The sequence below is a fragment of the Chanodichthys erythropterus genome, chromosome 3, assembly GCF_024489055.1.
Source record: "Chanodichthys erythropterus isolate Z2021 chromosome 3, ASM2448905v1, whole genome shotgun sequence".
In the NCBI taxonomy this organism is placed as follows: domain Eukaryota; kingdom Metazoa; phylum Chordata; class Actinopteri; order Cypriniformes; family Xenocyprididae; genus Chanodichthys; species Chanodichthys erythropterus.
In genome coordinates this window covers 18,982,546-19,004,517 of record NC_090223.1, presented here as the reverse complement: position 1 = coordinate 19,004,517, position 21,972 = coordinate 18,982,546, and the positions used below count along the sequence as shown (strand labels likewise).

Genomic DNA, 21,972 nt, shown 5'->3' with positions numbered 1-21,972 from the left:
GCCGTCAACGAAGTGCTGGAGTTTAATGACAGAGGAATAGATTTACTCATCCTAAATTACGCCTAAACCATCTTGAAAGGAAATTCATACAGGACAGAGCAGAAATGTCTGCTGCAAATGTTTGGCTAACTGTTTAGCTAGATATCTTCGTTACGTTAGGCTTTTGAAAACACATTTCTCCGGTTACGACAACTTGTAAATATCTTTAAAATAAAGCAAACACTGTGCTACACTGTTGCTAATTGAATTACCTTTGAACACACATAGAAGTGTTTGGCTGTTGAATGATTCCTCAGCTTTTCCAAACTCAGTTGCTGAGGCCGTCCACACAAACGTATCCACTTCATACACTTCTCCAGGTTTGTTGCAGGTTTAGGAAACGGGTGAAACTGTATGTTCCACAGCCTCTCTGGGTACCTGCTGTCCGCTTTGCAAGTCCAATACGAGCACCTTTTCACCATTTTTCATTCGCCGATGTTAGTCTACTAACTTACACCTGCTTTGTCCTCTTTTACTGTCTCTTGGCTTTGTCGGACTGGTTTGTTTGTCGGACAAAATGGCGGACATTCACAGGGGGTGGGGGGGCGCATAATATCAGCGTTCTGATTGGTCAGATCGTCTGTCAATCAAACTGCAGGCGAATTTTAATTTTGAAAAAATAAATAAATAACATTTTAATTTTGGGGGAACTATCCCAATAATCTGATTTCAGGGTCCCCTAGTATCAAAACCAAACAGCTTATTTTCCCCAACATAATTAAAACAAATCACATCACAAATCATTGTACAAATCAATCACCTGAGTGGAGAAAATCTGCAGGAAAAGTTACACATTGTGTAATCAAATACATCAAATTTAAACTAGATTATCAATTAGCGATGTCAAATATGTTGACTAATTTTATAAGGACTGCATTTTATTTTTATGAAAATATAAAATATGTACGCGTCATTCCACCTTGTTCTATTTCTATGCGTGTCGTCATCAACACGCGTCGGAAGCGCGTCTAGCATCAACACACATGTGTGAGTCCTTCAGACTGCTGTGCTGTTCACAAACTAACGGAGCATTGATTCTCGGGATATGTTTGTTTTCGTCGAGCTGTCGTTATGAGCCGCTCCGTGTAGCCGCTCGGGGTTTATTATGCTCGCGCGTCTCCGCTGCTCTTTCTTCACACACAGAGCGCTGAGAGTCGGTGAACAGACTCTGCTGACACTGATGGACACACACACCTCCGGGAAGAGCAGACCCCTCAAAGACACGCGCCGACATGTGAAGACGAGGGACAGCCGCAGGCAGGGCGAGCTGCACGGGCCCTCCACCGTCTATGTGCAGGTCGCGGGCGCCGGGAGTCGCGATAATGGCGCCTCGCTGTATGTCTTCTCCGAGTATAACAGGTGCGAGCTGATCTCACGCTATATGACAGAGTCACGTGAACAATGATCTGTCAAAACCATGTCAATAACCATGTTTGCATTAATGCGTCATTAGTAAAACATAAATATAAAAAAAAGTGTGAAGCAGAGTTCAGTGACATGTCATACAAATTATAGTATTACTTAATAATAATAATAAATAAAATAAAGGTAACATTTCATATAAGTTTCACAAATAACATTAACAGACATAAGCATTTTATGTAATGCTTAACAAATAAGTAGTTTATGAACATAGTTATGCATTATATACATTTAAAAATATTTATAAAAGAAGTTTCAAGGAAATTGAATTGACTGAGGAATCATTTTAAAAGTTTTATCAAAATCTTAGTGCTGTCTGTAATAATATTTTTATAAACAAACCACTGTACATCTAAGAAGTATATAATGTTTGTTATATTAATAATACAAATGTATAATAATAAATTATACAACGTTATTAAAAAGAAAATAACATGAATTGCTTTAATAATAATATATTTAATAAAAAATAAAGATAATTCATTCGTTTCTTCATTTAAATATCATTAACAAACATTGTCATATGTAATGCTTAACAAATCAGTAGTTTATAAATATAAATATGCATTATATACTTACATGAATAATATATGAATCACATTTGTGAATGTTCGATTTAAAATATTTCAAAATATTTCAAATATATTTTTATTTTACTAAACTTTAAGTAATCTGAGTTCATTAGTGGATGAATTATAAAATTCATAAATATTTTAGCAAAATCACAGTGCTACCTGTAAATAATATATAAAATATGTATTTATAAAATCTCAAACTTTATTTGATCGTTATTTAACTTTATTTATAAATATATGAAACAAATAGTTAAAATATATCATGATATTTCAAAATATTTTACTGTTAAACTTTATGTAATATAATGTTATCTTAGTTCATGAATTATACATAATTATATAAATATTTTAGCAAAATCGCAGTGCTACCTGTAAATAATATATGAAATATATATTATAAAATCTCAAATTTTATTTTATTATTTATTTGAGTATTTATATGATCACTTATCTTTCATTTAAAATCAACTTTTACAAAAATTACCTTTTTATAAGAGATTCATGTATTTAGATAAAAGCATTTATTTTAATTTAATTATTTATTTTAATTATGAGCATTTATATTTATATTTGAATAAATTCCTGAACCACTAAACATCTAAGCAGTATACAGGGTTTATTGGTGAAATTATTAGTGAAATTTAGTGTAATTGATTGTCAAGCCACCTTTATTTACAGTATAATACAGTATGTTAGTTGTAAATCATTTGTTTGATATGCAGGTATCTGTTCAACTGTGCTGAAGGAACACAGAGACTGATGCAGGAGCACAAGTAAGAGACAAACGAACACAGATTCATTGTGAAGTGATGTAATGACACTGCTCTGTGTTCATATGGCATGTTTTTGTGTATTTGTTGTGTATCCAGAATGAAAATTGCTCGCTTAGACAATATCTTCCTCACCAGGATGAGCTGGGAGACGGTCGGCGGTTTATCAGGTGCTTTAGGCTGATTTTGTTCTGTTGCATTTGAAGCTTTTCCAATTTTTATTTTCGCCTGTAAGTTTTCTACCTCTAGACTGTAGAAATGCTACTTTCGTATCGCCTCGTTATGAAGCAGGATTTTGACTGTCTGTGTAAAGAGTGTTGTAAAGATCTCCTATGAGTTTGACAGGTTCCCGACTCTTAACTCTGTGTTTTGTGTTTTCTAGGGATGATCTTGACCCTCAAAGACACGGGAGTCCCTCAATGTGTCCTGTCAGGACCGCCTCAGCTGGTACGGGACACATCTGACATGTCAAACCATCTGTAACCAGCATTTTCTGTTATGTGTGATTATATTGTGTCTGTTTGGATATTTTTATGAATTTTCTGGTGGTGTTTGACTGATTTTGTTGTTGTTTCAGGAGAAATATTTACAGGCCATACGAGTGTTTTCAGGACCGCTGGAAGACATTAAACTTGGTAAAGTCCACCGTTATCATTCTCCATTATCGATTATATGAAGTGTTGTTATAGTTTATTAAAACAACATTAACTTTGACTTGAAAGTGAAGTTTGTTGGGACAAACTTTATATGATGGCTTGATAAAGCTGTTTGAAAGTTTTATAAGCTTTAAATTCAGTAAGTCAGTGAAATTCAGTGAAAAGAGAAAGAGAGAAAAACATTAACATGAATTAACATGTTTTAGCACATTGCTAGTATGAATTAGCATTTTGTTAATATGTCATAACACATTGCTAACATGAATTAGCGAGTTTTAGCATGTTATTAGCATTAATTAGCTCGTTTTAACACTTTGCTAGCATGAACAAGCATGTTTTGCTAGCATGTTTTAACATGTTGCTTGCGTGAATTTACATTTTGCTTAAATTTTTTAACACATTGTTAGCATACATTAGCATTTTGCTATCACAAATTAACAAGTTTTGCTAGTATGTTTTAACAGGTTTGCTAACATGAATTAACATTTTGCTAGGATGTTTTAGAACATTGTTACCATGAATTAGCATGTTGACAACATGCTTTAGCATATTGTTAGCTTAGCATATTGTTAGCTTAGCATTCATTATCATGTTGGTAGCTTTTTTTAACAGGATGCTAGCCTGAATTAGCATGTTGCTAGTATGTTTTACCAAATTGCTATCATGAATTTGCATGTTTTAATGCATTGATAACATTAATTAGCATGTTTTAGCATTTGGCTAGCATGAATTAGGATGTTTTAACACAAAACCAACATAATAAATCTGAAATAAAATATAAATATCAGATGAAAAAGTTCAACTTAAAACTAAAACTGTTGCATTTTTAGTTCAAGTTGAAGTACTAAAAGTACTCTCATTAAAAACGAGATAAATTAAATGTAATAAAGCAAAAACTAATAAAATTGGCAAAAGAACATAACAGAATTACTGAACCTACACTAAAATTAAAATAAGTGAATAGAGAAAAAGAAAGAAAGACATTAACATGAATTAACATGTTTTTCATTAACATTTGGTTAATATGTTCTAACATATTGCTAACATGAATTGGCATGTTGGTCATATGTTTAGCATGTTGTTAGCATTAATTAGCATGTTCTAGCACATTTCTAGCATCATTTAGCACGTATGTTTTAACACATTGCTAACATTGTTTACATGCATTAACATGATGTTAACATATAACTTGCTGTTAACTCGAATTACCATGTTGGTAACGTGCTTTTGCATTTTGCTAGTAATCATCATGTTGTTAACATTTATTAACGCATTTCTAACCTAAATTATCATGTTTCTAGCATGTTTTAGCATATTGCTATTATGAGTTAGCATGTTTTAACACATTGTTAACATGAATTACCATGGTGCTAACATGCGTTAACATTTTGCTAGCATTAATTATCATGTTTTTAGCATGTTTTAACATATTGCTAGCATGATTTAGCACGTATGTTTTAACACAGCATGTTTTACAGGCTGCTAACCTGAATTAGCATTTTGCTATTATGAATTATGTTTTAACACATTGCTAGCACGAATTAGCATATTTTAACACGTAGCTGTCAAGCCAACATAATGAAACTGAAATAAAACATAAATGTCAGATGAAAAAATTCAACTTAAAACTAAAATTGTTGCAATTTTAGTACAAGCTGAAGCACTAAAAGTACTAAAATGAGACAAATTAAATCTAAAAAAGAAAAAAAATGAATAAAACAATTAAATAACGAGTTAAAATACGTAAAACGAGAAATAAAAACTAATTGTAAATATTAATAATAAAATAGTATATAAATAATACTGAAATAACATCTCTGTTCTGATCACTGTCCATTCACCAGTTTTTGTTTTCCTTTGGTTTGCAGCTGTCAGACCGTATACTGAACCTCAATATAAAGACAACACGATGACCGTCACTCAAGTTCCTCTCTTCTGTGAGTGTCGCCTCTTTTTTACACTGTTCTCAAGCGTGAACGTTTAAAAACCCTTCACATGTAAAGGATCCGTCTGTACTCTGTGTGTGTGCCGTAAGCTGAGTGTAAGGCTGAGGTCGGCAGATGCTCCCCGGGCTCTGGACGCAGCAGCAGTCCTAACAGCAGCCAGAGGGGGGCGCTCAAGAGACTGGAGGATATGGAGGAGAGTCCCAGTGTGAACGCTAGCAGGAGATCAGCGAGTCCAGGCAAGACACCAGTTTATATGGAAGCTTGTTTCCACCACTAAATAAAAAATAATAATAAAAAAAAGATAATTATGACTTTTTATCTCACATTTCTGATTTTTTTAAAATAAATAAAGTGAGTAAAATAATAATTTCCATTACATTTGAACTACGTACTTTGATCAATTAAAAAACATCTTTTCAATGGTTTGTTCCAACATATCTCATTTACAAGCCAGTTTGCATGTCACATGTACCTCATATTCATATTTTGTGGCTGTTTTTAAGTGCACTTAAAGAAAGTGACACTAATGTGTTTAATGTAATATGATTTTTCCCGCACAGAAGGCAAAGACAAGATCACTAGAGATTCATCTCTCGTGGTGGCTTATGTTTGTAAGGTGAGCAGAAATAATATGAAACGGGCCAATATGATTAAATAATAATTATGTTAAAGGATTGTTTCACTTCAGAACTAAAATATCTTATAATTTACTTACCCGTATGTCATCCAAGATGTTCATGACTTTCTTTCTTCAGTCAAAAAGAAATTAAGGTTTTTGAGGAAAACATTCCAGGATTTTTCTCCTTATAGTGGACTTCAATGGAGCCCAAACAGTTGAAGGTCAAAATTACAGTTTCAGTGCAGCTTCAAAGGGCTCAGAGTTAAACTCTCAGAAAAAAATTGATCTTAATTATGTCAGATAACACCTAAAGAATTAGTTCACTTCCTGATAATTTACTCACCCCCATGTCATCCAAGATGTCCGTGTCTTTCTTTTTTCAGTTGGTTTTTGATGAAAACATTCCAGGATTTTTCTCCTTATAGTGGACTTCAATGGCCTCCAAACAGTTGAAGGTCAAAATTACAGTTTCAGTGCAGCTTCAAAGGGCTTTAAACGATACCAGACGGGGAATAAGGGTCTTATCTAGAGAAACCATCACTCTTTTTCTAAAAATAAAAATTATATAAGATTTAACCATAAATGCTCAGCTTGAACTAGCTCTCTTCTTCTTCTTCTTCTTCTTCTTCTTCTTCTTCTTCTTCTTCTTCTTCTTCTTCTTCTTCTTCTTCTATATTTGAATTCCAGCAGTGGAGACACTGCTAAGTGCATTACTGCCCTCCACAGGTCAAAGTTTGAACTAAATTGTCATATACAATATGCTAGTGCAAGTATATAACAATTTAGTTCGAAAAGTTTATTTAAAAGTGAACTAATCCTTTAACCTCATACGTTCATACTGTGCTCAGTAACTCATTTTCCATGTGATGTTTCTGCAGTTACACCCCAAGAAAGGGAACTTTCTGGTACTGAAAGCTAAAGAGATGGGCCTGCCGGTGTGAGTGTCCGATTTATCAGTTCAGTTGAGCTGTGCTTGAAATATGACACGCATACAAACACATAACTATATTGTGCTTTATCTGTAGAGGAACAGCAGCCATTGGACCCATAATTGACGCTCTGAAAGCTGGGAAAACTGTCACACACGACGGAAAAGAGGTGATTCTTCGGTTCTTCACTATAACTGATGGTTTCAGCCTGTTCTGTACAGATGTTTCTAAACACTTGTAGTCCCTAGAGACTCCAGCGTTGATCTGAAGACTGTAGCTCACTGTGCAGCATGTGTTTCAGATCCAGCCTGAGGAGCTGTGCACTCCAGCTGATCCTGGACCTGTCTTCATAGTGGTCGACTGTCCATCAGAGGACTTCATACAGCCGCTCTGCACCAATCACACCATACAAAGGTGAAGAAACGTCTCCCAAAGAGACACGAGGCTCGCTTTCTCTGTGTACATCTAATGATGTCGCATGTGTGCAGGCATCAGACCGGCGGATCTGAGGACTCGGCAGCTCTCGTGGTTCACATGACGCCAGAGTCGGTGCTGAACACGGATCAGTACAAGAGCTGGATGGAGAGGTAGAGCTGAGCTCCGTTGATCACAGGGATCTGATCATGTGTCAGTGAGTGTGTGTGACGCGTCTGTTGTGTCGCAGGTTTCCCAGCAGCACGGAGCATCTGGTGATGAACGAGCAGACGTTCACGCCACACAACGCCCGCAGTCACAAACTCCAGACGCAGCTCAACCTCATCCATCCGGAGATCTTCCCGCAGCTCAAACTCTACAAAAGCAAAGTACAGCAACACTCACTCTTAGTGATCTAGATTTATTATCAGACAATCAGATCAGACAATAATCTGTTAAATTTACAGTTAACTGTTTAAAAAAAAAAACATCTGTTCGTGTGTTTTTCCAATTTTTTTTCTTAACTAATACTTTTTTTTTTCTCAATTAATGTTATATTTTATGCTAATTTCTAATTTTAATATTGCAATCTGTTAAAGATAAGTTTGGCTAAATGTAGATCATTGACAGTGTTTTTTGTGTGAGTGTTCTATATTTATTTTAATAAAAAAACAATTATATTACTACATTTAATACTTATAATTAATATTTACTTTCATTTTTTTACATCTCCAAATAAATAGTCATTTTTAGACTTTTTCAATTATTTATATTTATGTAATGTAATATTTTCTTTTCACACATATATATATATATATATATATATATATATATATATATATTATATATATATATATAAATACACACACACACACACACACACATATATATATATATATATATACACATATATTTTTATTATTATTTTTTTCAATTAATACTCTTTTTTTGGATTTCCAATTAATTATTCTCATTTTTTTTTTATTTCATGTAACTTAATTTTTTTAATATAATTTCATATTTTATTTCTTATTTTAATATATCAAATAATTAAAATACTACTTCCAAAGTATTCATTGGATCATTCCATATTTAATGCATTGTTTTATTTAATTAAATATTTAATAGTCTCTTACAGGTAATTTATTTTTCATGTCAAGCATTGCCAGTGGAAAATTTTATTTATAATTTGTAAATTATTTATTGTGGTGTAATGTATTTATGTAATATATTTTAATATAACATTTAAAAAAATGTATTTTTTGTAATTTTATATTTTTTTAATGTATTAATTTGATTTGTTTTTTTTTTTTGTTTTTTCTAATTTAATTTCATGTTTCATGCATTTTATTAATTTATTTTAATATGAAATAGTCTCTGTAGGTCAGTTTGGTTAGATTTCAATTATAGCTAATGGGAACTATTCAAGTATTTATTATTTGTCAAGTGTTTATTGTTATACATGTATATCAGTGTTGTTTTTTTCTTATTTAATGTTTTTTGTTTTATTTAATTTATTTTCCTATCTTAATCAAGTGTGACTTCAGTCAGTTAGTAATGGGTTTGTTCTTTGTCTCTTTTGTAGGAGCCGCAGGCTTCCCTAAACGTTCCCAACGTCAGAGCCGAATGTCTGCTCAAGTTTCAGCTTCGGCCCAAACTAGAGTGGCAAAGGTCAGTTCAGGTCATTGATCGACGGTGTGTCACAAATGATAGAATTGAGCTAGTTTAATTGTGATCCTCATATATTGTGATGCCCATTTCAAATCTTCCATGTTTATCAAAGCTTTTAGAGAAGGTGGTTTATTCACAGCTGATGTCATTTTTAAGTAAGCATAAGATCTTAGATACATTTCAGTCAGGTTTTAGGACAGTCATAGTACAGAGTCTTGAGAGTTGATTAATGACCTTTTGTTTAATCAGAAATTTTACTGGACTTGAGTGCAGCTTTTGATACTGTAGACCATGTGATTCTCATCAAGCAGTAATCCCATTTGGTGGGAATACCTGGGACGGTGGTTCAAGTCTTATCTTATTGATAGAGCATTCTCAGTCAAGTATGATAAATGTGTTTCAACAACAGTGCCTGTCACTTGTGGGGTTCCTCAGGGTTCTGTTATTGGCCCCATCTTATTTCCCTTGTATATGTTGCCCCTGGGTTCAAATTATTTTTTATTTTATTTTATTTATTTTTTTTTTATATAAATATAGCACGTCTTACCATTTGTATGCCAACTACACACAAATTTATCTACCTTTGAATTCAGGAAAGAATTGTGGTTCTTTTTCTAGATTAGGTCTATTGCTCAATTAAAGTTTCGCCTTGATGATTTAAATATGTTGTATGTGGGATCCTGTCAGACCACTATATCATGAGGCTGCTTTTTAATGTTTTTGAAGCTGGTGTCATAAATTACTTCTTGTCTTTATCCTTTGAGAGGTTGGGCTAGTATTGGTTATATTAGTAGGTTGTGTGTTGTTTTATGTGTTGCATGTTTTTCTGATTGTACAGTACTTTGGTCTGCAGGTGCAGTTGTAAAGTGCTTTATAAATGAAGTGAATGAATGAATATACCTGAAATACTTTGGTCACTGGCATATTATGCAAGTTAATAGTGTGAAACGAGGCAATAATTATTATGAATTTGATAAATTTTTACAGCTTCAACCAAACCAGTTCCTATGAAGTTCTTGCAAATCTTGATCTTAGTTGAGGAACTTTTGTGAAACTTTTTCGTCTGCGTGTGTGTGTGCGTGTGTGTAGAGATGCCATCCTGTCCTGCGACTCTGAGGAGTTTGTGAAGGAAGCAGCCGAAGTGCCAAACTTTCTGGAGGAAGTTGAGGAATGCAGAAAGTTCCAGGTGGCTGCGTCCGTCTCCACGTCTGGTGAGCTTTCTACCGAATCTGAGAGAGAGAAGGAGGGATGGAAGTGTTGAATTAGAAGTGCAGAAAGACAAGAACACTTCCTCAGCTTGACATTTAATTTCCTCCAAGTAAAACTTTCTTCACTTCTGACTTTCCCTCTCTATTGTATCTGTATCAGTCGCCTCAGATCATGCAAGAGTAAATGGATTTGTTTTTCCAAAATGGTCATAATAGAGATGGACCCTTTTAATAGTAGTTTATATAAAGTATAATTAAAATAAGTTTAAGCTCTTATTCCAGGTGTGTGAACTGATTTAGTTTCACTTTCATATGTGTATCGTGTTTGAATGTTTCTGAAGGTGAGAAGTTTCCTGAGATCGTGTTTTTGGGCACCGGCTCGTCCCTGCCGATGAAGATCAGAAACGTCAGTGGAACTTTAGTGAACATCAGGTAATATTTATCAATGATCAATTAAGCAAGTTCATGGTTTTGAGGTGCTGCTCAGGTGCAAAACGCGTGTTTTAGTCCCTCTTTTTCACATTGGCCTAAAACAATACTTCTGGTAAAATCACAGTAACACACAGTCTCTTGTGTTTTATTGCTATAATGTATAATATAATGACTTGATTGTTTCCAGTGGTGTGTCTGATCATCTCTCTGTTCATCAGCCCATCTCAGTCGCTGCTGTTGGATTGTGGGGAGGGAACGTTCGGCCAGTTGTGTCGTCATTATGGCAATGATGTGGATGAAGTCCTCTCCAAACTCTCCACCATCTTTGTGTCGCACCTGCACGCAGATCATCACACGGTTGGTTATATGGTTATTTTGCCAAAAAGACCACTTGACTGTACATTATCCTGCTAATTATATGTACACTTAACAAATAATTAAATAAATGGTCACTTATACAGTTTAGCATACTAGATTATTTAAACAGAAGAAACCCAGAGCAGTCAGAATCATAGAGAGCTGAGAGAAAAATGTAGGAATATTATATTAAATAATAACCAATGCCATTTATTCCTCTGCTGACACTGTATGTTTTGTCATCCACGCAGGGTTTGATTCATTTATTATTGGAGCGAGAGAGAGCTCTGGTATGTATATTTATTTTATTTTGTGTTGTCAGTATTTTGTGCTTGTGTGTATGAATTATTTCGCTGTTAACGTCATCTTCTGTGTTGTAGATGAGTCTTGGTAAAGCCTTCAGTCCCGTGTTCCTGATCGCACCCGTACAGATCATGACGTGGTTGAACCAGTACCACGACCACTGCCAGCAGATACTCAGCCAGATCAAGTACGAGAGAAAACTACCAGTGTCTCTTTATTTGATCTCTGTCTGTCTTTCTGTAATAGTGACTATGATTCTCACTATTGACAGTATATTCATTTATCATTTGTCAACGTAAAAAATATGTTGCTTGTTTTTGACACTTATCTTTTCTTTTAATGATCGTTCCAGTATCATCCCATCAAAGTTTTTGTGTGACGGCGCTGAGATTCCCAAAGCCAGGACCAAATCCTTCATTCAGACTGTCCTGAAGAAGAATGACCTGGTCAAGGTCTGTATGGACTGTATAGCCTTTTTTGTTTGTTTTTTTTTGGCTTAGCTTAGAAAAAAATCCCTTTACAGTATATCTAAATAATTAGGCATTTGGTTGAAATGTTTTTATTTTATTTTAAGAATCAGGATTTCAAAGAAACAGCAGTTGCAAAGAAAATTAAAAATGTGTAGCGCAAAACACCATAAAAAAATAACTTTAATGGTATTTTATTATATATATTTGCATGCACCAATGTAATAATTCAAGGTTGGATAGGCGATTTTTTTCATTAGCACTTTTTGTTATTCTGGTTCAAACTCTCTACACATCCTGATGGCAATCAATAATAGAAATGGTATAAATATATTCAAAAAGGTCACATGACCAAAAAAAAGCAGTCAGGTGGTATAAGTCAGAGCTCTGAAAGTTGTTTATGTTCATTATTATTGTAATGTTTTGTGCTTTGAGACATGAGGTAATGTAACGCAGTCTCTTGTGACGCTTTGCAGACTCTGCTCTGGCTGTGTGCGTTCATGTGTTTTGAAGGAGCCGTGGCTTTGGAGAGTTGTTGCTGGCCTCTCTGAAATTGCCGACTCTACCTTTTAATGTATTGCTATCTAAAATATTTTGTTCTGTCTAATAGCACTCTCATACTCGCAAAGTGCATGGATTTGGTTTTCAGGAAGCTTAATGGCCGTATAAAAAGTGCATTAAAATCACAATATTTAAGATGTTTAATTTTATGGCACCAACAAGCTATTATACGTTAATCTCTATAATATCTCCCAGCTGTACTCGGGATGTGATATAAATAAAGAATAATGAGTGATCTATGGAGCATGTTGTGATTTAAACTTTCTCTTTGTCTCTCTCTTGAATGTGTAGTTTCAGACATGTTATGTTCGTCACTGTAAGAACGCGTTTGCTTGCAGTTTGACGCATCAGTCTGGCTGGCAGCTCGTGTTTTCTGGAGACACCATGCCCTGCGAAGCTGTCGCCAATATGGGTAAAAACACATACTCACTATGACCACTGATGCTTTTGCACATGAGTATAAAATTATATATCATATCATACTGGTCTGAATATTCTGATAAGGAGTAAAATCAACTAAAACTTGCCTTTCAAAGGTTATAGTGTTAAGAATGTGTAATGCACTGACTTTTTTAGTTGTTTTTGTCATTTTTGTCCTGAGTGGTGATTCTGATTTAAAAAATGTTCAAATCAGTATAAATTAAACAGAGTACCAGCGTGATTATAGGTCCCCTTTAACCTTTTTTTGGCAATGCATTTAATACAAATTTGAGGAAGAAAAATCATGTGCTATTTCTTTCTATTGATTTTGAGTTGGAAAATGTGGTCTTGAGAGGATTCTTGAGTCTTGTGAACACACACAAATACCCCCACATGTATTTATTAAGATGCACAGTTACATTTTGCATGCAGTTAGATTTATAGTTAGACACTTATGCTTTATTTTCAGTCTGAACTCAAAATCTTCCGTCATTCAGAATCCGGTCATTAAACGCCCATCAGTCCAGTTGGAGAGAGAAAGTCTGTAATTGCGCCTGAATCTCTGTAGTGACTCATGGATCGATACGAATGAAGCCTGCGTTTAAATGCTGCTTCCTGTCTTTATCATCTATGTAATCGATCACTTCAGCACCATTCTCTGAGTCACAGAAACCTCTTTAATGGCTCCTGAGGGAGTCCGGCGGTGATGGAGGGTATTCAGCCTTCCCCTCCTGAACGCTGCAGATGGTTTGGTCCGCTCGTCTCATTAGGAAAGGCCTTTGTTGTCTCAGCGCTTGTTGGGCTGCTGGAGTTCTCGTGATTGATTTCTAAAGAGAAAAAATGGAGTATGTGTTGGTGTGTGTGAAAGTTTGTGTGTGTTTTACAATAGGGCGAAAGAGGGAACAGCATGTCAGCTGTAATTTATCTGTGTGTGGCAGAGAGTTTGATTCATCTCTTGGTTTGTTCTCAGGCAAGAATGCCACACTTTTGATTCATGAAGCCACGCTGGAGGATGGGATGGAAGAAGAGGCGTTAGAGAAGAGACACAGGTAACATGAACACAGGTTCACTGACATCCAAATGCAAGAGGAATTCAGAGCTACAGGGTCATCTCATTTATTTTTAAGTTTTTTTTTTTTTATAATGTTTGTCAAAGTCTTTAGCACTAAATCTCTCTTAATGGAGTTTTTCAGCATCAAGCATCCATGTAGTTCCATTAGATCCATGTCAGAAATAGTTTTAAACTACTCATCCTTTAATAACAGCCTCTTTTTACAGTTGCATCACATTTTGGCTCATTCATAAAGCAGTCAGTGCTGAAATGTACTGCTAAATCTCTTCAGATCAGACCAAAATTATCAGGTACCTTGTTCAAAATGAACTTCAGCAGCTTCACAAATATACGAAGAGGCACAACCTTTAATAATCAGAAAAGTTTCTTGAGCATCAAATCGGCATAGTAGAATGATTTCAGAAAATTCAGCTTTGATCACAGGAATAAATGACCATGTTAACATATATTCACATAAAAAACAGTTATTTTTATTTGTAATAATATTCCATGATATTATAGTTTTTACTCTATATTTGATCAAATAAATTCAGCCTTGCTGAGCAGAAGATACTTATGGAAGCTTGTTTCTGATATTGGAATAAAACCATTTAAAAGATAATTGCAACTTTTTATTTCACAATTCTGACTTTTCTCAGAATTGTGAGACATCAATTCAGCTAATTCAACTAAAACGAGTTTATGAATTTAAGTCCAATTCTGATGGGAAAAAAAACTTTTATTCTCAATTACCAGTTTATATATCACAATTTTTACTTTGTAACTGGCAATTTTGAGTTCATATCACTCAATTTTGAGAAGAAAAAAAAAGATAAAAACACACAATTGTAAGTTATAAAGTCAGAATTGTGAGATAAAGTTTATTTTTTATTTTAGTGGAGGAAACAAGCTTCCATAAAGACTTCTTACAAAAACATTTTAAAAAAATTTACTCCAAACCTTTAAATGAGTAATGAAGGTAATAATGAAAAGTGTAATAATGGTAAAAGTGTAATAATGGTAATAAAGGTAATAATGAGTAATGAAAGTAATAAATGTTAACAAAAACATTTTAAAAATTTACTCCAAACCTTTAAATGAGTAATGAAGGAATTGCCTTTTTACTGTGGCACAATTTCTGTCAACAGTAGCCATGTTTCCATCCAAAGTTGCGAATTTAACTTCTGTGAATACAGCAGCGTTTCCATTCGGTGAGTCGAAGAGAACAAAAACATCACTTCCTGATAAAATGGCGCTAAAAGTAGGAAAAGCAATTGTATATAATAATTTTCGTATATAATATTTTACTTGCGTCTTGGAGCATGCAGATAAAATGCAATAAACGTGTTTTGGAGGTAGATGTCTGCTGTGCGGGAACAAAGTCATGTAAGACAGTTCTCGGACGTAATTATACCGAACCACTTTGCTCAGGCATTACAGAACAACCACAACAGCATTTGAGTTGATGTGCAACAAGATCCGATGGTTAGTACGGTTATGCGTCCCATCTCGCAGTCACGCGATTTTTTTGGATGAGCATCGAGGAATTTATTCAGTAAAAGTGTTTCAATCAGTTTATGGGCATGTTTTTTCATTGGATAAAAATTGAGCGCATATGTTTTTTTTTTGTTTTGTTTTTTTTTTAAGCTGCAGTCCGTAAATTTTTTGGGGTTAAAAAATTATCCAAAATCAATTTTTGAGCAATTGCATAACCAGCCAGTGTTCAAAACTATCTAATTATCTTGTCTTGATGCACAACGGTAAACTTGTAATAATGTTTTATAATAAGAGCGACATGGTGGATTTCCGTGGGAAATTCGAGCATATAGCAGTTCCTCTGTGCGCCATTACGTAACGTCCGTAAACAGAAAGGAAGGAGTCTAGGCTAGTCGTTTTATCACGTGAGGATGCTGCCGGTAGCGGCACATTTATAGCCTTTTCTCACAGCAGCTGAAATAATTAAACTTTATCATTTTGATGGTGGATTGTAATCCAGAAAGATCCAAATGACAATCATCAGCCGAGGCACAACACACGTACAGATAACTGTTCCGCATATGACTGCAATTGCAGGTTTCAAACAGAGATGGCGACAAAGAGGAAAAATTGCGGACTGCAGCTTTAATGTGCATTTTTTATAATTTATGTGCATATAGGCATATCAATTGAGCTGTTTTTTATGCAATATCACAAAATGTGCATAAAATAGGTGGATGGAAACATAGCTATTGTTCCAATGTAATGAATGCATTTAAACTTGGCATGAATTCTCTTCCATAAACATTGCAAGTGTTAATCAACAACTCTTATCAAACAATTCTGCTTTTGCCTTGAGTGAAGAGGTGAAGAGTGTATTTGGCAAACTAACAAAACAGACAAGAAGATAAACCATCGTTTGATTTGAGAGCTAAAAAAAACTCTGCCTCAGGCAGAGGAGAAGATCTTCTGAAATGAAAGTGGTCAGTTTTCCCAGAGGATAATATGTTTCCTGATGGAGGACTCATTTAAAGCAGGTCTCTCTTTAAGTTCTGGGATTCTCCTCTTAGATGAGCATTGATTGGGTTCCTTATCGTCTGCTGGAGTTCTGGAACGCCGGGTCTCTGGATGAACTGCTCCGTGTGTCACGCTGGGGCTTTTTCCAATTGAAGAGCTGAATAACTTGAGAACTTCTGAGTGGAATTGATTGGAGATTTTGTGGTGGATTCATTTGGGTTTCAGTGAGGAATTGATTGCCTAAGAGGGCGGCGAGTGTCATCCGAGTCCGTGAAGTTTCAGTTTAGCTTTATCAGCTGAAATGTACAGATTTGTGTTTCAAGCTTTGTAGACATGAGAATTGGCTGTGGAAAACAGAGTAATGCTGCAATACAGCAATCCAGTGGTGTCCATGCAGTCTTTTCTGATGTTAGATTCAATAGTCTTTTCTGAAGAAGTTGCATGATTGTCAATTGATCGCTGTTTGAATCTGAAACTCTTTCCAGCACCACGTCTCAGGCTATTGGCATGGGGATGAAGATGAACGCTGAATTCATTGTGTTGAATCACTTCAGTCAGCGGTACGCTAAGATCCCTCTCTTCAACGACGACTTCAACAGCAAAGTGGGCATCTCGTTTGACCACATGAGGGTGAGGATACACATATTGTCAAATAACAAATTACTAACAACTAATTCTTCTTAAAGAGATAGTTCACCCAAAAATGAAAATTATCACATGATTTACTCACCCTCAAGCCATCCTAGGTGTATATGACTATCTTCTTTCAGACGAACACAATCGGAGATATATTTAAAAATATACTGGCTCTTCCAAGCTTTATAATTGTTGTGAAGGGGGACATAATTTTGAAGCCCCAAAAAAGTGCATCCATCCATCATAAAAATAATCCATATAGCTCCAGAGGGTTAATAAAGGCCTTCTGAAGCAAAGCGATGTGTTTTTGTAAGAAAAATATTTATATTTAAAACTTTATAAACTATAATGACTAGCTTCTGGGAGATGGCGTACGCTTCGATTTGCGATGACGAATGCTGAAGCGCAGAGGAGAGAGCAAAACAAAACACCGGTCATTAATTTGAAAGTCTAAAATGAGAAATTTTAAAGGGATTTTGATATAAGAGAAGAGGAGCTTGAGTTTGTGAGAGGCATCTAAGCTTACGATTCTCCTACATCTTGCCTCATCCATCGCTTCATAGGTTACTCTCCTGGCACAAGTCGACTTGCTCAGTATGTGTACAGTCGTTTCCCAGAAGCTACTTTGAATTTATAAAGTTTTAAATATGGATTTTTCTTACAACCCATCGCTTTGCTTCAAAAAGCCTTTATTAACCCCCTGGAGCCATATGGATTATATTTATGATGGATGGATAAACTTTTTTTTTTTTGGGCTACAAAATCTGCATCCTTCCTTTTATTTCTTAGTTACTTCCTACATTACTTACATCATCATACCTTTGTTGCGTCCTTATTTTCTTCCTTACTTCTACTTCTTCCTTAGTCATTTCCTTGTTTTACATTCTTCCTTACATCTTTAATTCCTAGCTGTTACTTCCTGCATTACATCCTTCATTCATACCTTCCTTTCTTAGTTATTTCCTTATTTTCTTGCATCCTTCTTTTCTCAGTTGCTTCCTACATTACTTATATCCTTTCTTGGTCTTCCTTTTCTTTTTTATAGCCTTAGTTGTTTAATTCCTTATTTACATCCTTAAAATCACCCTTGCTTACAGCATAACTTCCTTAGTTATTTTCTTATTTTCATCCTTCCTTCCCTTTATTTCTCCTCCTTTATATCTACCTCACTTTTTTTAGTTGAGAAATGCTGTACAAACCAAGTTTATATTCCACTTAGAATCAAATGGAAAGTTTGATGTGTTGTTTTCTTGTGCTCAGATTCGATTTGGAGATTTCCAGATGCTTCCGCGGCTCATTCGGCCTCTGAAGGCATTGTTTGCGGAGGAGATTGAAGAGATGGAAGAGAGGAGAGAAAGGAGAGAGATGAAGAAGAGCATTGAGCCTCCGTCTAATGGAGAGTCTGGAACAAGCCGCCAACTCGAAGAGACAAGCAGAAGTGCCAAAAGAGAGCAAGATGACCTCAACCAAGAAACAGCCGTCAAACGACTTAAGACGAACTGATGGGCAACCAATCAGGGTGAGGATTAGATCAGCCCAACCTATCAGAAGACAGGCTGGGGAGAAACTGAACCAGTGGGCTTTAAAATATATATCATAAAATCCATGTTGGGTAGAAGTCCAACTGGGTGAGATTAAAGCAGCTGGAGATTAATTCGAGTTTCAAGCATACTCTGAAATACAGTGTATCAGCTCCTGGCTGGGAACAGAACTGGAATCTGTCCTGCTGCTATTGATTCTGCTTCAGGCTTGACCATGGTGCCGGTGGGAAAGTACACTACCAGAGATTTTTGAAATGTTTGCCATTTTAATTTCAGCCTTCAGCACTGAAGAAAGATGTTTATTTTCATATAGCGATGGAGAATTCCACTTCAGTTTGAATCAGGCTGTTTTTTTGCGAGTAAAAGTGGTGTAGTGGTGCAGTGGTGTGTGAAAAAAGGCACTTGTACATTTTTCTTTATGTAATTTTATTTTATGTCCATGAAATGGCTGATCAGCTTAGGCTTTTCTAATTATTTTAGGAAAATAAACATAAACCTGGATAACTATTTGTCATTATTATAACTTTATCCCTCCCCCTTAATTGCAAACATGTAACAAATATCATTTTTTAGGGTGATTTATAGAGTATACATTTCATCATACCCATAAAATATACTTTTTTTTTTTTCTCTTTTTTTTTTTTTGCATTTTAGATGCATATAATTGGTTTTGCATATGCATAGGCCACTTTCATTTTTTCTTTCTGGTCATGTGACTGCTGATGGCACATCTATGACGTTTGCTGAAATAACTTGGGAATCATCTTCCAGCAACAGATTTTAAATTGTGCATGATACAACTGATGTTTTAAGTTTAAAATGGAGCCGAGAGAGGAAGGATGAAGCAAAATGTGCTGTTAGTTGTAGAAAGTTCATACAAAATGGATGAAAGGACTGTCATTAAAGATATACTCTTTCACAAACTGGGATATTGGGGTGTTGAAGTCCACATGAGATGGTTTTTGCCTTTTTACTTCTAAGATGTAACACATTTCAGGGTGAAAAGGGATACTGGGTGAGAAAAAAAATGTAGGCCGGGATGATAAAATACATGTGAATTTATTGGATGGTGAAAAGTGTCTGGTGATTAATATAAGAGGGCTTGGTGACATCAGCTTAAAGGTCATTTTTAGAGGTTAAATTTTGTTTGGAAGAACACTAATTGCCATTAGATCAATTGTTATATTAATTGTCATTAAATAATAGCACAAGTCCTGGGACAGATGCTGGTCTTACGCTTTTGTTTAATCGTAACTCAAAGACTGGATCATCATTTTTCCCAATGGGAACTGATGAAGCTGTCACTGAAGTATGTGGTGCAGTCAACTAACAAAGCTTTTGATTTAATGTCACGTCTCTGTGTTTGATGGTTACTCTATCATTAAGTGCTTCCCGATGGGAAAACGTGTTTGCTTTGCCGTTTACGCATATGTCGAGCACTATCTTGACATCTAATCAAATTTCGCCTCTGAAAAATAAACTGAAGTGATAGAGCTCAAAGACATGAAAAATGAAACGATGTCTGTGGCATCTGTCTGATACTGGTTCTAATTTATTTCACAAAACCTGAATGTTTCTGATCTTGTCAACGGCGCTGCGCCCCGGTGTTCACTGCTATACTAGCAGAGTGGTTTTGATCTAATATTCATCATAGCGGTTCAAATGAAGTTTGGTTTGCTGTGAATTCTATTACAGTGGGGATTATCTACATAAGCATCAGATAGATTTGTCATAGACTTTTTCAGTTAAAAACAAAATAACTTTTAAATGAGAGACTAGTACTGTATAGAGGCTCTCTGGCATCATTAATTTTGAATAGGTCGTCTTTTTGATTTCTCTTGAGAACAAACATACACAAAATCCATAAAATGTTTGTTATTTTTTTTTCTTTTTCTTTTTTCTAAAATATATGTGAATTCTGAAAGAAATGTTCTGAATTCAGAAAGTTATGTCTACATAGGTTATGTATGGGCATTATAGACTATGGCATTGATTGATTACCACAGAATATAATTGTTTACAGTAATGCATGTTTGTTAATCTGTGGGGCAATTGTTCAGTAAAGGCAGAAACACACAGCTCTTGTTTTTGTTGAAGCACTTTTTTTTTTTTTTTTAATACAGAATTCATTTAGACAGTAATTGTCGAAGTTCTTTTAACGGTGGGTCTGCTTTTTTAGGCGGACGAACTGTAAGAGATAGACTTGATGTTCAAGACTTCATGTTTTCAATGGTATCCACAGTAAAATGCTAAATAAACCTACTGTATAATGCTCACTTTTAATTTTTCAGAGCTCATGATGTTTTTTTTGTTGTTGTTTTTGTCTACTGAAATTTCTTGGAAATACATTTAGCAGAACAATGCAAAAAAACAAAACAAAAACAAACAAAAAAAAAACATTAAATAACAGTAGGCCAACCTACAGCCGAACCCACAGAAGAGATGTCTTTACATGTGTCTCCCTCATGGTAACAGCCTCGCTATTTTCCCCTTAAAAATCAAAGATGGCGCTGCTGCGAATGTCTAACGTCTCTTTCTGGTATCGTTGCGCATACACAGTTATATATATATATTTTATATCTTGACTAGTTGTAATATAAATAAATAAAGTTGCCATTACGTGATTCACACTCTCGTAAACACATTAAAAACTGAAAGTTGGTGACAGTGTAAACTAAAGTCTTCCCTCTTGATCTTCCGTTTGTAAAGGCGCGTCCACATACCAACGGACGATAACTTTTGAAGCGCGCGAAGTTTCGTTCTGTCACCATAATCGGTGGTCAAAGTTTTTCGTCGTTTTCAAAAATCTCTCTGAAGGTATTTCCAACGATATCTTTCCTCTGTCGTTGTCGTTTGACACCGATAATCTCTTAGATTAAAAACATAGGTAGGCCTACTTGGTGTGAACAGGCCTTAATTGTCTTCTCTCTATGTCCTTGCAGGTTTGTAGCTCTTTTTTCTTCTTGAAAACTCCTGTCTTTTCTTATTAGCCTATTTACTTCTTATTTACTTCTCAGATAAGTGCACAATGTTTACCTCACTGATCTTTCTCGCGTTTTGCTGAATATTCAAATAATTCCTGTAGTTGTCTGGACGCATTTACCTCTTCCACCACTGGAGGCCGCAGTTTCCTCATAAATTACACTGAATGTTTCCCACTCCTTGCGTACTTCTGAATGAAGAACCAATTATTGAACTAAAGACTGAAAATGATAACGAAGTCAGGTCATTGGCTATCTGTTAGTTAGTGACTTCTCAAAACCTCACTGGGCTGATAGTAGGACCTGAGAAGCTTTTAAATGGTGAGGTGACAATCTTTCTTTGTAAACTAACATCTGTCATTAACAGGACAGATGTCCCTGTTGTCCAATAGAGAATTTTCACTCCTGGTAAGTAAGTGTAACAGATGTTTTATTTACAGTGACAATCCCGCTGGACAACCCTCAGGTTTCAATTGAACAA

At 35.2% G+C, this 21,972-nt stretch overlaps 1 protein-coding gene across 2 annotated transcripts; it reads left to right on the top strand.

The window, feature by feature from the left end:
* Window positions 1-963: 963 nt before the first annotated feature.
* On the top strand, window positions 964-20,592 carry elac2 (elaC ribonuclease Z 2). 2 transcript variants are annotated; one of them, XM_067381237.1, is made up of 24 exons: window positions 964-1,398; window positions 2,759-2,809; window positions 2,906-2,976; window positions 3,189-3,253; window positions 3,384-3,441; window positions 5,331-5,399; window positions 5,498-5,644; window positions 5,969-6,024; window positions 6,906-6,964; window positions 7,053-7,125; window positions 7,258-7,370; window positions 7,445-7,543; window positions 7,621-7,759; window positions 8,956-9,041; window positions 10,131-10,252; window positions 10,591-10,681; window positions 10,900-11,038; window positions 11,290-11,328; window positions 11,419-11,528; window positions 11,694-11,793; window positions 12,661-12,781; window positions 13,760-13,838; window positions 16,819-16,963; window positions 18,230-20,592. In XM_067381237.1, exons 1-24 carry the CDS (start codon window positions 1,145-1,147, stop codon window positions 18,470-18,472), a joined length of 2,529 nt encoding a protein of 842 aa, XP_067237338.1. In that variant the 5' UTR covers window positions 964-1,144; the 3' UTR covers window positions 18,473-20,592. The 2 variants fall into 2 exon arrangements, with proteins under 2 accessions (XP_067237338.1, XP_067237339.1); XM_067381238.1 differs by lacking the exons at window positions 12,661-12,781; window positions 13,760-13,838; window positions 16,819-16,963; window positions 18,230-20,592 and adding an exon at window positions 12,285-12,637.
* Window positions 20,593-21,972: the final 1,380 nt, after the last annotated feature.

Coding starts and splice junctions, on each gene's coding strand:
- elac2 (XM_067381237.1), top strand. CDS start 1,145: ATGCTCGCGCGTCTCCGCTGCTCTTTCTTCACACACAGAGCGCTGAGA. Junction 5,400..5,497: donor CACTCAAGTTCCTCTCTTCT/GTGAGTGTCGCC, acceptor GTGTGCCGTAAG/CTGAGTGTAAGGCTGAGGTC. Junction 11,329..11,418: donor TGGAGCGAGAGAGAGCTCTG/GTATGTATATTT, acceptor TCTGTGTTGTAG/ATGAGTCTTGGTAAAGCCTT.